This window comes from Lobosporangium transversale (assembly GCF_002105155.1).
Source record: "Lobosporangium transversale strain NRRL 3116 chromosome Unknown BCR41scaffold_5, whole genome shotgun sequence".
Lineage (NCBI taxonomy): Eukaryota > Fungi > Mortierellomycota > Mortierellomycetes > Mortierellales > Mortierellaceae > Lobosporangium > Lobosporangium transversale.
In genome coordinates, this window is record NW_019028983.1 from 235,910 (window position 1) to 248,568 (window position 12,659).

Sequence of the window (12,659 nt, forward strand, 5' to 3'; positions counted from 1 at the left end):
AAAAAAAAAAAAAAAAAAAAAAAAAAAAGACAGAGGGTATGTATTGACAAAGATAGGATGCCTCTAACTCCATGCATTTTCCCAATCATCCGCCTCTTCTAAGGCCGCTTCATCCATCTGCGGAGCCAAGGAAGATGTCTTTGTCGAATTGATGGTTGGAGATGCTATCGTCTTGATGTTACTATTGTTATTCAAGTTACTATTACTGTTACTGGTTGGTTTCAAGAGCGGAGAAGGAGCACGCTTTGGAGTTGATGTGGGGCTCGTTTCTCGGCTTTGTGAGTTATCTATCCCGAGAGACGCCGAACCAGTGGATGCGGCTGTGGTTGTGGTTGTAGTGACGCTCGTCATGTTGGTAGTAGTAAAAGAGCTATGAAGGGTCTTTGCTGTTGAAATGGTTACTGGAGATTTTAACAGCGTCGTTGAAGACGATGTGGACAAGGATTGAAAACTTGTAGATCCTGAAATATTTGCTGTATTGTTTCCATTGATGCCAACGTGCCCGGCTGTTGAACCCAAACCAACATAAGCTGGCTTATAGGAAACCTCTAGATCCTTGAAAAGCTCATCGGCTTCCGCATCATTCAGCTGTTTATCAAGATCACCCATATTAAGGCCTTCGTCCACATCCCAATTGTCTTTATCATCTATATCTGCTCCCTGTGACAAGTGGATCATGCTGTGCCCAGATACTGGTTTAGGTGCCACAACTGCAGCTGGGGCCGAAGGCACTGATACTGGCGTTGCTCGTACAGCAGAGAGCTTAAGTCCATTAGACGGGCTTTTCTTCTGGCCCTGCTTCTCTGCCATTTGTTGTCGTCGTGCTTCACGCTTTGCCTGCATTTCCTGTTGCTTTTGGTCGCGCTTTAAGCGAAGTTGCTCCTGTTTTTCAGCCCTTTCCTTTTCGCGCTTCAAACGTGTGGCTTCATCCTCTACAAGATACTCCGATGAAGGCGAGGGTGAGTGGCGAGAGGAAGCTAATTAGACCATATAGAAGAGAGACGTCAATTTGAATTAAAATAAACCACATGTCGTCGTCTTACTCCTCAGGATTATCTGACATGTAGCGACATAAACAGAAGAAGGACTTACCAGCTAAAGTTGTTAAATCCTCATTATCCCAATCATCATTTTCTCCATCACCAGCATCATCCCACTTGAACGCTGCTGAGGCTTGAGTATTATCGCTACTTCTAAGTTGGTCTGTCTTGCGTGTAGCATTGGCGTTAACCTTGGAGTCTCCTTGGCGCTCAACAACAGGAAGTTGACGTATTTTCATCTCTGCCTTAGCAGTCTCTAGAGCCTTCATAAGCTCCAACTGATCTGCTGCCGCCTGCAAATCTTCGTTCATGATATGTTTTTCTTCTTCTTTCTCAGACATCATGTCACTCTTGGGTATAGGTTGCGAAGGCTCTCTTGCCCCATTCTCACCAAGACGGTTATCCAGCGATTTAGTTTGTTTATCCAAATTCGAATCCGCTCGTATTTCTAATCCAGAGCCTAACCCATTTATAGCGATAGCAGGAGCATCGCGGCTGGAGGTATCGCCTGAAAACGACCCAGCACGGGTCAGAGATGGCGTGAACAGAGATGGTGTCGTCTTAAGAGAGCCCTGGTCTGAGAACATGAATGAGTCTTGTGAAACTATAGATGACCGCCTGCTTGATTGCAGATCCGGCGCTGAGTTACTGCTTCCGCTGAAATTTCTCAAGGAATTACTCGATGCACTCCTATCACCTGCAAAAGTTGATCGAGAAAAGATAGGTCTTCTAGGAGGCAAGAGCAATTGTTGCATTTCACAATACTGACGAATGCGCGAGACATGTGTAGACTGCGAAGGTGAAGGTGAGGAGACAGAGGATATCGAGGCAGTTGAACTGTCATCCTCTTCTCTTTGTTGTTGCTGGTCTTGCTGTTCCGTTATTTCCGTTTGAGGCATCAGATTAATAGTCTGGAAGGCAATCTCTGAGATCGCTTTAGCCGCTGCCTCTCGTACCCGTACATCTTCATCCAATAAGAATTGGGGTAGAAATTTTAGCAGCCCACTGATACAAAACAATCCATTGGTACAATGCTTTGTAAACGATTTTGAGATGAGTTCCACGCGTTCATTAGCTGGCAAAAGTTTGAGGACCGAGACTAATGTCAGAGTGAGTGTGGCGCTCATATCCTTAACTGCTGCGTGGTTGTGCAGACCTAATGTATAAATAGAACACCACATGCCCATCACAACCTCAATCAGCTGAACTTTTGATTCCTGCACACAATCCTCCGAAATCCAGAAAGCCATAATCTGAGGGATCAAAGTCTGCTCATACAGTGACTTGACCGAGAACTTTTGTTTGCTCAGGTCCGTATCCACAAGAGTTGTCACTAAGAGTACATAAGGGATGGCGGTGGCTAGTCCACACAGTGATGCGAAATAAACTTTTGGATCTGCATCCTGCAGCCCTGCCAAGATCTATGGTAGACAATAGCGCCAATAAGTTTGTTATTTGAAACTATATATCCAAGGCGAACTTCCGTAACGAGAAAATTTTCTGTCACCATACCTCTGGCAAAATGATCTGTCCAAGCACTTCTGATCCTCCCTCACCCAAGACGACAGCCTTAAGATAAACCTCAAAGAGTCGTAAGATGGTCAAGCGGATATCGGCCTGCCGATATGTCCACAACTTGATCATGAATGGCATCACTTGCGCGCGGTATACCTCCTCTGTGATAAGGGGCTGTGGAGGTTGTGGGGTGAATAAAGACCTGTATAATTTATCGAAGCCTTCTGCCGCAAAAAACTCTTGTGTCAAAAGCTGTGGAAGGACAATTTTTTCCATAATGGATGGTGGTAGCATATGAAGCTTTGGCATGATCATTCTACGAGGAGAAATACCGATTAAAACATCAGAAATAGCCATGCGGTTGCCTTTGACTTGTTAATAATAACAATAACTTCTTTTTTTTAGTCTTCTCATTATCAAAAGACGTACTGGCTCCATTCAGCGTTTTGAGCTTTGTCAAGCCCTTTGAGTCTGCAATATCGAACTATAGAAACAGCGTTGTTAAGAGTAAAAAGATTGGATTCCAAAATGGTGTCCCCGGTAGGCCGTTTCCGTGGATTACTGTCAAGCATGCTGTCGAGTGGCAGGGCATTGCTCTTAGTGTGAAGAAACCCATCCTGGATCAATGTCTCGATCAACTTTCCATATTGCCAAATGTCTACTGAGTGTATGAAATCCCTCTCCTGTGAAGCCTACTCAGGGACATGAACAAAGCCATCAGTATGATAGTGTAATATAGAGACAAGTTCTAGTTACTCCTGATTTCCGTTCATGTCATGTTACAAAACTTTATCCCGTACCATCTTGGCAGACTGTTCCTGATATTCTGGAGGAATAAGCTCCTCGGGCAGGAGTGATATTAAGCCTGTTTCAGTAAGTTCAGTAACAGTTCCTGTGAACTCCATCCCTCCTAAAACCCATCGACCATTTGAAACGAAAATGGAGCTCAGCTGCACATTATTATGGGAAACATGGCATTGAGAGTGTAGGAAATGCAGTGCAACCTGTTACGAGATTAAAAAAAAAAAAAAAAAAAAAAAAAATAGGAGTCCAGACTGAGACATTGCTTTACAAATGGCGGCGAATCCCATTGTTACACGCCGAACAATTCAAATTCATTGCCATAAACAAAAAAAAAAAAAAAAAAAAAAAATCAATACCATTATGTCAAAGAGGCCAACAAGGATTTCGTCTTCGGAGATATCTTTGAGATAGTCAAGTGTCAGAGGCACAACTTGCTCTGTGATTAGATGCACCGCCGATGAGCTTGTTTTGCAATCGATAAATCTGAGTACTGAAGGGTGTCGGATGGTTTTCAATTTCTAATGTCAACAACGAAAAAAAAAATTAGGCGACTTCATCAAAGAATCCTGGGCCCTTTTTTTTTTTTTTTTTTTTTTTTTTTTTTACAAACTGTCATTGACATGAATAAAAACATAAAAAAAGCCATTTATACCTTGATGGCCTTTGGTAGGAATCCCTGATTGTTGTCAAGTACAAACTGAGAAGGATCGTAGGTGAAAACAGAAACAGGTCGTTTCCCATAGAAGCCATCGCGTAGGATATTGAGCGATGTGGTTTGAAGAGGCTGTGTTCCCTGAGCAAGAGTCAACTTTGCTTTTGAGGACACTCCTTCACCAGCAACTGCACCATTCCCTTGCACTTTGCTCTCTGTTGCTCCCATTAGAAATGTCTGAATGTCTCTTTATGATCGCGCTGAGATGAATTCCTGTTTGATGAGAATATAAATCAAGAGGTGTCCGATGCCTGTAATTTCAAATGCGAGCAAGCGAAATAAAGTTAGAGAGAGTGTGTGAGTGGGGAGTGAGTGAGATCTAAGTTATGAGATTGAGACAACAAGCAATTTAGCAGAGGTGGAAGATCAGTTGGCAAGCGATGGGATAAAGTAAAGAGGAAAAAAAGGAGCAAAATAGAAGAGAGAGGGAAACAGTGATGACAGTAGAGTGGAGAAATTAGAGTCGGATATAATTGATATTTTTTTTTTTTTTTTTTTTTTTTTTTCCTCTGCTTATTGTACTCGTACTTTTTGAAATAAAGGTCATCATGTCCCTTCATTACATTCATTCTTCTCATTACCATCCTCCGTTGAATATTGAAAAAATCTTATCATCATTACATTAAATAATAGAGTTTATTGGTCGTTATATCCGTTCATTATTGCATCGCATTTTTTTTTTTTTTTTCAGTTGCTTCTTTATCCTTTTTTAGAAACCAAAATCACCACCTCCAAAGTCACCGCCTCCAAAGTCACCGCCTCCAAAGTCACCGCCACCAAGGTCTTCGCTGGCTGGAATCACATCAGCCGAAGGATAAGCATCTGTCATACTGCCTGCAAGCATACTTCCTGCTACAAGTCCCATTGCGCCTCCTATGATGCAAAAGAAAAAAAAGAAAATAGTTTTTCAAAAAAAAGTCAGACAATCGGATCGTACAGTACACAAGTTACTTCTAAGAATGACGTAAAAAGAAAGAAACATCAAAAGTTTTGCCGTACCAGCCATCATGCCCATAGCCATGCTTGCACCTGCACCCATCCCGCCTTGCCGATTATAACTATCTGCAAAAGTGCCCTGATTGCTGGTGTTTCCATACGTATTCTGTTGTTGTTGTTGAATTTGATAGAAACGAGCCAACTCCTGTGCATCCGCTTGCGGGCCTAATGGATGTTCCCAAGTAACATGGCCTGTCTGTGGATAGACATAATAGAGACGCTGTTTGCTCGGATCGAATAGTGAGATCCTGAATTTTTTTTTTTTTTTTTTTTGAAAAGTGAATGGAAGAGTGTGAGTGCACAGACAAATTCGACAAATTAGTATGCCATTAAAAAAAAAAAAAAAAAAAAAAAAAAAAAAGTGAATCGCTTTGCTTTTTTTTAAAATATGAGATATGAAAAGGGAATAAAAATATTACCATCCTTGAGGCAGGGTTGAAGGAGGCAACATTTGTTGAGGAAGGCCATAGGCAGGTTGCTGTTGTTGCATGTGCAAGTTGGATTGAGGAGCAGCGGTGGAAGAATGCCCATGTTTCGAACCGGTACAACCCATGTTGGCAATTGTCAATTATATTACTTGAGGATAAACAAGACAGAAATGAAGGTGTGTACGCTATAATTGTGCGTCTAAGGATAATTATGAGAATGAGAATGAGAATGAGAGCGTAAATGCAAATGAGAATCAGAATAAGCAGAATAAGAATGAGAATAAGAATGAGAATGAAAACGAGAATAAGAGGAAAAAGAATGAAGAGAGGAAACAAAACGCATAGCGGTTACTGAAATGATGATTAATTTTACTCCAACCTTGTTTTTGCGTTTACGTTTTTTGCTCACACCATTTTGTCTGTTTTTGTCATTGTCTTGGTGGGTCAAAAAAAAAAAAAAAAAAAAAAATACAAACCTCGCTCCTAACTAATTCCGGAGAGAGCACAAGAGAGCAGGGTTTTATAGATATCTTGGAAGGCTAGATGGCTTAATGGCTAACTGGCATGGTTTTGTGTTGTAAGCAGTTGAAAGCAGTTGAAAGCAGTTGGAAGCAGTTGAAAGTTTTTGAGAGAGAAAATAAGAGCCAAAGATTCGACATTCCAAAAAAAGAAACTTCATCTGTCCATGTCAGCTTTTTTTCCCAATCCTAGATATAATTTAATTCCTACACGACTCAACACTTACTTTTATTAGTGTCATGGACATGAGGTACAAACAAAAATTGAAGAGAGGCCGCTCCATGATATCTTCTTTAAGAGTAAAATGATTGAAAGAGCATTACCTGATCACACTGTATTAAGCAACCTACTTAATGGGCTATTTATACCTGTCGAAGCTAGTTTGGAAACGCGCCCAAGATCTTACTATGACCTAAGAGCCAGGGTATTTTTGATATACTGAAAGAGAACAGATGAGTGCATTTAGTCTTTTCTTCTTGGATAAAGGTTGCATGTATGCATGAAGGACAAATTGCCAAAGAAAAGGATGAGAGAGTGAGAGAGTGAGAGAGAAGAAAAAAGAAAAACCTCCTTGAGACTATGCAAGGGCTAGGTTGCAATGTTTGTATGAACAAAGATCCTCCTCGCAAGGACGATGCTGCATGACACCAGTGGGAGAATCCTCAACCTAAAGCGTGTAATCACACAGCCTTAATGAGTGTCACTAATGTTGCTGTGGAAAACCACACTTGTCCCTGGTGCAGTCCTCCTTGCTTTGCCAAGCATATCTTCATAATCGGTAGCTACTCTATTCCAAGGAAATATTTTTGAAGCACAGACTTGAAAGTTGATCGTATTTTCCTAATAAGCCCTACGCTACCAAAATATTTAATCCGGAGCATCTGACCAGAACCCTTACATTAAAAGTGATTTTAGGAAACGCAATAACTACATGGTCTAAACTTAAAAAATATTGCCCACATGTCTTAAAAAAATATAAAAAGGCACATCGTAAATAAAAAATGTTTTTCTTTTTTGAAAAAAATTCATTCATCCAAATCCAAAGGAAACAAGAAGAGTCAGCAATCGTTCATTAGGCAATTAATTTTATTATTAATAAAAAACAAAATCGGTATGACAAAAAGGAAAGTGTGGAGCTAATTAATTTAAGCCTTGACGTCATCATAGCTTGCCTCCTGCTTCTCGCTTGAGACTTCATTCACCTCAGTAGTATGATCCTTGACACCTTTGAAGACGACGGCACCAGCACCCATGACTCCGACAAAGATGAGAACGACAAGAACAATAAGCTCACCCATGCCACGGCCGGTGGCATTAAAAGCGTGGCTGCCCTCTGAGGGCGCGACACCAATGGTTGAGGTCTGAACAAGAGGAGCGAAGATGGTTCCCAAGTTCTGAACAAACTTGTAGAAACCAGCATAGCGAGCAGCTTGACTGGTATCATTGGTAAGAGCACCCATGATCCAGTATGAGAATCCTTGGTACATGGCATCAGTGACACCATAGAAGAAGTAAAGGAAGAAAGGTCCGATGTACTCGCTGGAGTTGTCAACCAAATCGATCTTAAGATAATCGTCAGGGTTCTTGACCCAGACTCCCTTCTCATTCTGAATAGCGCTCCTAGGTCCCCACTTGGTCTGGAAAATAATTCCTCCAATGTACACTGCGAGCAAGACGATAGTAAGGGTAAGAAGACCGAATTTAGCACGAGTGCGGCGGGTCCATGAAGCGCGATCCAAAAGACGACCGAACAAGATCGAGGCAATAATCTGAGCCAACCAATAGCACATCGAGTTCATGGAACGAGTGCGGAGTGAGAAGTTGGACGAATTCAAGAAGAAGTGATAGGTGTAGAACCAGTTGGAGGTCAAGAACATTGGAGCAAGGGCCAACATACGCCAGTCCTTGAACAGGGCGAAGACAGACATGAGCTCGGAGATAGGGCTTGAGTACTTAATAGTGACGACGTGAGATCCATCCTTACGGACAACCTTTGAGGGAGGCAACAACAACAAGGTGAGGAAAGCACCGAATGTCATGACAACCATGTAGGCAATGTAAGCAGAGTCGCTAGCACTACTAGCTTTGCCGTTCCAGGAGATGCCGAGAGGAATAGCGTTGCCAAGAACAGCACCGCAGTTGAAGATGGCCCAGAAGATCGAGATGTATTTGCCCTTCTCGCCTTCCTCAGGGTATCCCATCATGACAGCACCTTGAGCAGTCCACAACCAACCAGCTCCAATACCAAGCAAGCAAGAAGAGACGACAACAAAGGCGATGGATGAGATGTGAGCGTAAGCCAAGTAAGATCCGACGTACAAGACGTAGGTCAAACCACCAGCGATGAGAAGGAGGCGATGGCCAAAGATGTTGAACAAAGCACCAGCAAAGAGAGAAGAGACAGCGAACATAGCACCGAGGGCGGTGTTGGCGGTGTTTCCGACATCAGAATCCTTTGGGTCGAGACCATAAGAACCAGTTCCGCTCAAAGAGTTGAACATTCCTGGACAACAAAAGCAAATGAAACCCTGAAACGAATAATTAGGAACGGAGAGTTAGAATTCATTAGGGATGATATGGGTGCGGGACGATATTATTAAGGAAATGCCGCAGCGGTTTTCTGCTCGTGAATAGGTACCCACCAGGATGATGACCTGGGTCATAGGATCAGAAAACTTCATAGTGGAAGACGATGAAGAGGTAAAGTGATGTGGGTGAGGAAGAGGAAAATGAACAAGCGGATGAGGATGAATGAGAGAGACCTGAGTGGTGAAGAAAAAAAAGAGAAAATGAGTTCAATTTATAGTATCAGACATGGCTTCCCCAAAAAAGCTTTGCTTGTTTTATTGATGGAAATGGATAAGTTGGCATAGCATAGAAAGAGAATGACATGGTAATGCATGGAAAGGTTTAGCATGGCACTGTATTGATTGAATGCGATTAATGTCGATATGTAATTTGTATATTACTATATTTAACATTATCAATTTCACTACCGTCTCTCTCAAACAAGTGCAGGGAACAAGGGACCAAAGTCTGCTGTTGCACATGTCCTCAATCTACGCCACAGCCCTCAACTATCTGTTTGTCAGTCTTCCCGCATGTGCATATTTGTGTGTATTTGTTCGATCTAACGTTTGTGGAGTAAACAAATAAAAGTTAAGAAAAAATGATATAAAATAAAGATAAAATATAAAGAACAGAGCTGATAGATGATTGATTATAACCTTACATTCTTTTAAAAGAAGTTATTTCTATAGATCAATGCTACGAAACTACCATTTTTTTTCCTTGTCAAATACTCGCTACACTTCTGAATATTTTATGAAAATAACATCGTGTAATAAGAAAATCCCAGCTTTTTTGTTCTTTTATTAATGCTGCGTTGGCTGCGCAGATATATAATTTTTATTTTCACCAACTGCGCTTCATGGAACCACTCATGCCTGTGTTGGGATTAAAGTAGCCTAAAGACATAGAAACGATCCAAGATCTAGATTACTAGTCGCCTGACCATACAGAGAAGCATCAGACAGCAGTATCATACATGAACAAATGTACATGTACCTTTGGTCACTTGCCTGTCCTTTTATCTCTTATTTCTTTATTTCACTTTATTTTATTTTAGTGCTACACAAGCACTCTTTCTCATATGCGCGATATCATATCTGTTTCTTTATCTTTTAACAAAATACCAGAGGATCAACGTGTACATGTACATTATTAGTCTGTAATATACATATGTGGTTACTACGCCACTTTGACATTGTCCATCATTCATCAAACTCGCGAACTCTTTTTTTTTAAACAAGACGTATAATAAGAGCTCTTATGGGTTTTCTAGGCGGAGAATACAAAATAACCTATTCTTCTTCATCTCTCTCCACATTTTCTCCTCCAGCTGTATCCGTGGATATTAACGGAAGCCATTTGCCTCTCATTAGCTCCGAAAAATAAAATAATGCGTACCATGGTATTGTAATCCCATACAGTCTCTACTCTTTCAACCTCCGGTTCTCTCCTTTTCTTTTCTTTTCTTTTTTTTTTTTTTTTGCCTTAATGCTCTTCTCTAACAGCTCATGCCTGAGCAGAAAAAAAAAATATACATTAACCATACCAATGGATAGATAGATTTAAAAAAACTTTGATCATCCTATTAAGTGCTCATTCATTAATGGAGCTACTTTGGTTAAATGCTAGGGTAAGCTTTATTAAATATTATTGTTATTTTATTATTCTATACTAGATGAATTTGAGGGGGGCAAAGATGACTTTGGGGAAAAATAAAAGCCGACGGCGGCATAGAATAACATAGATCTAACTTTGATAAAAAGCAAGAAAAAATAACTTGCATGAACGCCCATTAGGCTGTATAATTCAACAAAAGTACCATTGAATTATTCCACCTCTCCTTTTCCTCCTTTTTTTATTCTTTCGCGTTTTTTCAGTTGTTATTGCAGTAACAAAATACTTTCATAACAGATTTAGTATCTTTTGTTACATGTGTTAACACAACTGTCATACAACCCTAACTCTTAGACCACCTACCCCATTAGTATATGTAGTAGTCGATTGAAGCAAAAAGAAAACAAAGGAAAAGAAAAAAAGGCAAATTTTTGGTATTATATTGAAACGATACTAATGATAAAAAAAAAAAAAGAGAGATAATACCAGTATAGTTAACTAGATCCAAAGAACTAATAATTAAAAAACAATTATAAAACTATAAGCAATCGCGTCTTTTTTTTTCAGGTTAATTAAGCCTTGACGTCCTCAAAGCTAGCCTCATGCTTTTCGGTAGAGCCTTCATCCTCAACGGTATGATCTTGAACAGCTTTGAAAACCACAGGAACTGCGCCGAGGAGACCGGCGAAGATAAGGACGACAAGAACAATGAGCTCACCCATTCCATTACCAGTAACGTTAAAGGCATTTCTACCTTCAGAGGGTGCAGTACCAATGATTGAAGTTTGAACAAGAGGAGAAAAAACGTTACCCAAGTTCTGAGCAAACTTGTAGAAACCAGCGAATCGAGCTGCTTGCTTGGTATCATTGGTAAGAGCACCCATGATCCAGTATGAGAATCCTTGGTACATGGCATCAGTGGCACCATAGAAGAAGTAAAGGAAGAAAGGTCCGATGTACTCGCTGGAGTTGTCGACCATATCGATCTTAAGATAATCGTCAGGGTTCTTGACCCAGACTCCCTTCTCATTCTGAATAGCGCTCTTAGGTCCCCACTTGGTCTGGAAAATAATTCCTCCAATGTACACTGCGAGCAAAGTAAGAGTAAGGGTAAGAAGACCATAGCGAGCACGAATGCGTCGAGTCCATGAAGCGTAATCCAAAAGACGACCGAACAAGATCGAGGCAAAAATTTGAGCCAACCAGTAGCACATCGAGTTCATGGAACGAGTGCGGAGTGAGAAGTTGGAAGAGTTCAAGAAGAAGTGGTAGGTGTAGAACCAGTTGGAGGTCAAGAACATGGGGAAAAGGGCCAACATACGCCAGTCCTTGAACAGGGCGAAGACAGACATGAGCTCGGAGATAGGGCTTGAGTACTTGATAATGACGATACGAGACCCATCCTTACGGACAACCTTTGAGGGAGGCAACAACAACAAGGTGAGGAAAGCACCGAATGTCATGACAACCATGTAGGCAATGTAAGCAGAGTCACTAGCACTAGTAGCTTTGCCGTTCCAGGAGATGCCGAGAGGAATAGCGTTGCCAAGAACAGAACCGCAGTTGAAGATGGCCCAGAAGATCGAGAAGTACTTGCCCTTCTCGCCTTCCTCGGGGTATCCCATCATGACAGCACCTTGAGCAGTCCACAACCAACCAGCTCCAATACCAAGCAAGCAAGAAGAGACGACAATAAAAGCGATAGATGAAATGTGAGCGTAAGCCAAGTAAGATCCGACGTACAAAACGTAAGTCAAACCACCAACGATGAGAAGGAGGCGATGGCCAAAGATGTTGAACAAAGCACCAGCAAAGAGAGAAGAGACAGCGAACATGGCATTAAGGGCAACGACTGAAGTGTTTCCGACATCAGAATCTTTTGGGTCGAGACCATAAGAACCAGTTCCGCTCAAAGAGTTGTACATTCCTGGACAACAGAAGCAAATGAACCCCTACAGATGCAATCAAGAACAAATTTAAATTAAAGACGTCGTTATTGCAGGTTAACTCACAATGGAATATTTTCCCGTGATCGGAGCAGGTTAACACAATAAGGAAATTCAACCTACCAGAATAATAATCTGAGTCAAGGGATCAGAAAACTTCATGACGAAGGATTAATGTAGAAACAAAAAGGGAAAGCGGATGAAAAAGAGAAGAGGTTAGGACAGCGAAGATGATGAAGGATTAATATAGAAACAAAAAGGGGAAACGGATGAAAAAGAGAAGAGGGGAAGAGAGTGAAGATGATGAACGAGCGAGTTTGGGACCAAAACTGTGAAGAAGAAGTGGTATTTAAGGAGACATTTTATAGCATTTTGTTACCCCTACAGCCCTCTTCTCCTCTTGTATTGAAAGAAGGATAGAGTAGAGCAGAATGTAGTGGCGGCTAGAAAGTGGAGACCAATGCGACCGTGCGACATTGTTTACTATGTGGATCCCTCAGAGGCTGTCTTTTGT

General features: G+C 41.3%; 5 protein-coding genes across 5 annotated transcripts; all 5 read right to left on the minus strand.

Annotated features, from left to right (window-relative positions):
* Positions 1-63: 63 nt before the first annotated feature.
* On the minus strand, positions 64-2,912 carry BCR41DRAFT_367920 (hypothetical protein; the record flags this gene model as incomplete). Its single annotated transcript, XM_022026349.1, has 3 exons — positions 64-977; positions 1,093-2,461; positions 2,553-2,912. 3 exons carry the CDS (start codon positions 2,910-2,912, stop codon positions 64-66), a joined length of 2,643 nt encoding a protein of 880 aa, XP_021884668.1.
* Positions 2,913-3,230: 318 nt separating this feature from the next.
* BCR41DRAFT_178564 (hypothetical protein) lies at positions 3,231-4,577 on the minus strand. Its single transcript, XM_022019753.1, has 3 exons — positions 4,012-4,577; positions 3,716-3,877; positions 3,231-3,559 (listed from the first exon to the last, which is right to left on the minus strand). Exons 1-3 carry the CDS (start codon positions 4,237-4,239, stop codon positions 3,335-3,337), a joined length of 615 nt encoding a protein of 204 aa, XP_021884669.1. The 5' UTR covers positions 4,240-4,577; the 3' UTR covers positions 3,231-3,334.
* A 172-nt stretch (positions 4,578-4,749) lies between these two features.
* Positions 4,750-5,834, minus strand: BCR41DRAFT_383982 (hypothetical protein). Its single transcript, XM_022027521.1, has 3 exons — positions 5,487-5,834; positions 5,071-5,315; positions 4,750-4,944 (listed from the first exon to the last, which is right to left on the minus strand). The coding sequence occupies exons 1-3, from the start codon at positions 5,618-5,620 to the stop codon at positions 4,781-4,783; spliced, it is 543 nt and encodes a 180-aa protein (XP_021884670.1). The 5' UTR covers positions 5,621-5,834; the 3' UTR covers positions 4,750-4,780.
* A 1,254-nt stretch (positions 5,835-7,088) lies between these two features.
* BCR41DRAFT_347068 (major facilitator superfamily domain-containing protein) lies at positions 7,089-8,755 on the minus strand. Its single transcript, XM_022023020.1, has one exon. It carries the CDS (start codon positions 8,513-8,515, stop codon positions 7,160-7,162), a length of 1,356 nt encoding a protein of 451 aa, XP_021884671.1. The 5' UTR covers positions 8,516-8,755; the 3' UTR covers positions 7,089-7,159.
* A 2,016-nt stretch (positions 8,756-10,771) lies between these two features.
* BCR41DRAFT_376747 (major facilitator superfamily domain-containing protein) lies at positions 10,772-12,307 on the minus strand (the record flags this gene model as incomplete). The annotated part of the gene is made up of 3 exons (XM_022027066.1): positions 10,772-10,953; positions 11,011-12,151; positions 12,269-12,307. The coding sequence occupies 3 exons, from the start codon at positions 12,305-12,307 to the stop codon at positions 10,772-10,774; spliced, it is 1,362 nt and encodes a 453-aa protein (XP_021884672.1).
* Positions 12,308-12,659: the final 352 nt, after the last annotated feature.

Coding starts and splice junctions, on each gene's coding strand:
- BCR41DRAFT_178564 (XM_022019753.1), bottom strand. CDS start 4,239: ATGGGAGCAACAGAGAGCAAAGTGCAAGGGAATGGTGCAGTTGCTGGT. Junction 3,878..4,011: donor TCCTACCAAAGGCCATCAAG/GTATAAATGGCT, acceptor TGTTGACATTAG/AAATTGAAAACCATCCGACA. Junction 3,560..3,715: donor TTGGCCTCTTTGACATAATG/GTATTGATTTTT, acceptor ATCTCGTAACAG/GTTGCACTGCATTTCCTACA.
- BCR41DRAFT_383982 (XM_022027521.1), bottom strand. CDS start 5,620: ATGGGTTGTACCGGTTCGAAACATGGGCATTCTTCCACCGCTGCTCCT. Junction 5,316..5,486: donor TCAACCCTGCCTCAAGGATG/GTAATATTTTTA, acceptor AAAAAAATTCAG/GATCTCACTATTCGATCCGA. Junction 4,945..5,070: donor GGCTATGGGCATGATGGCTG/GTACGGCAAAAC, acceptor TTTGCATCATAG/GAGGCGCAATGGGACTTGTA.
- BCR41DRAFT_347068 (XM_022023020.1), bottom strand. CDS start 8,515: ATGTTCAACTCTTTGAGCGGAACTGGTTCTTATGGTCTCGACCCAAAG.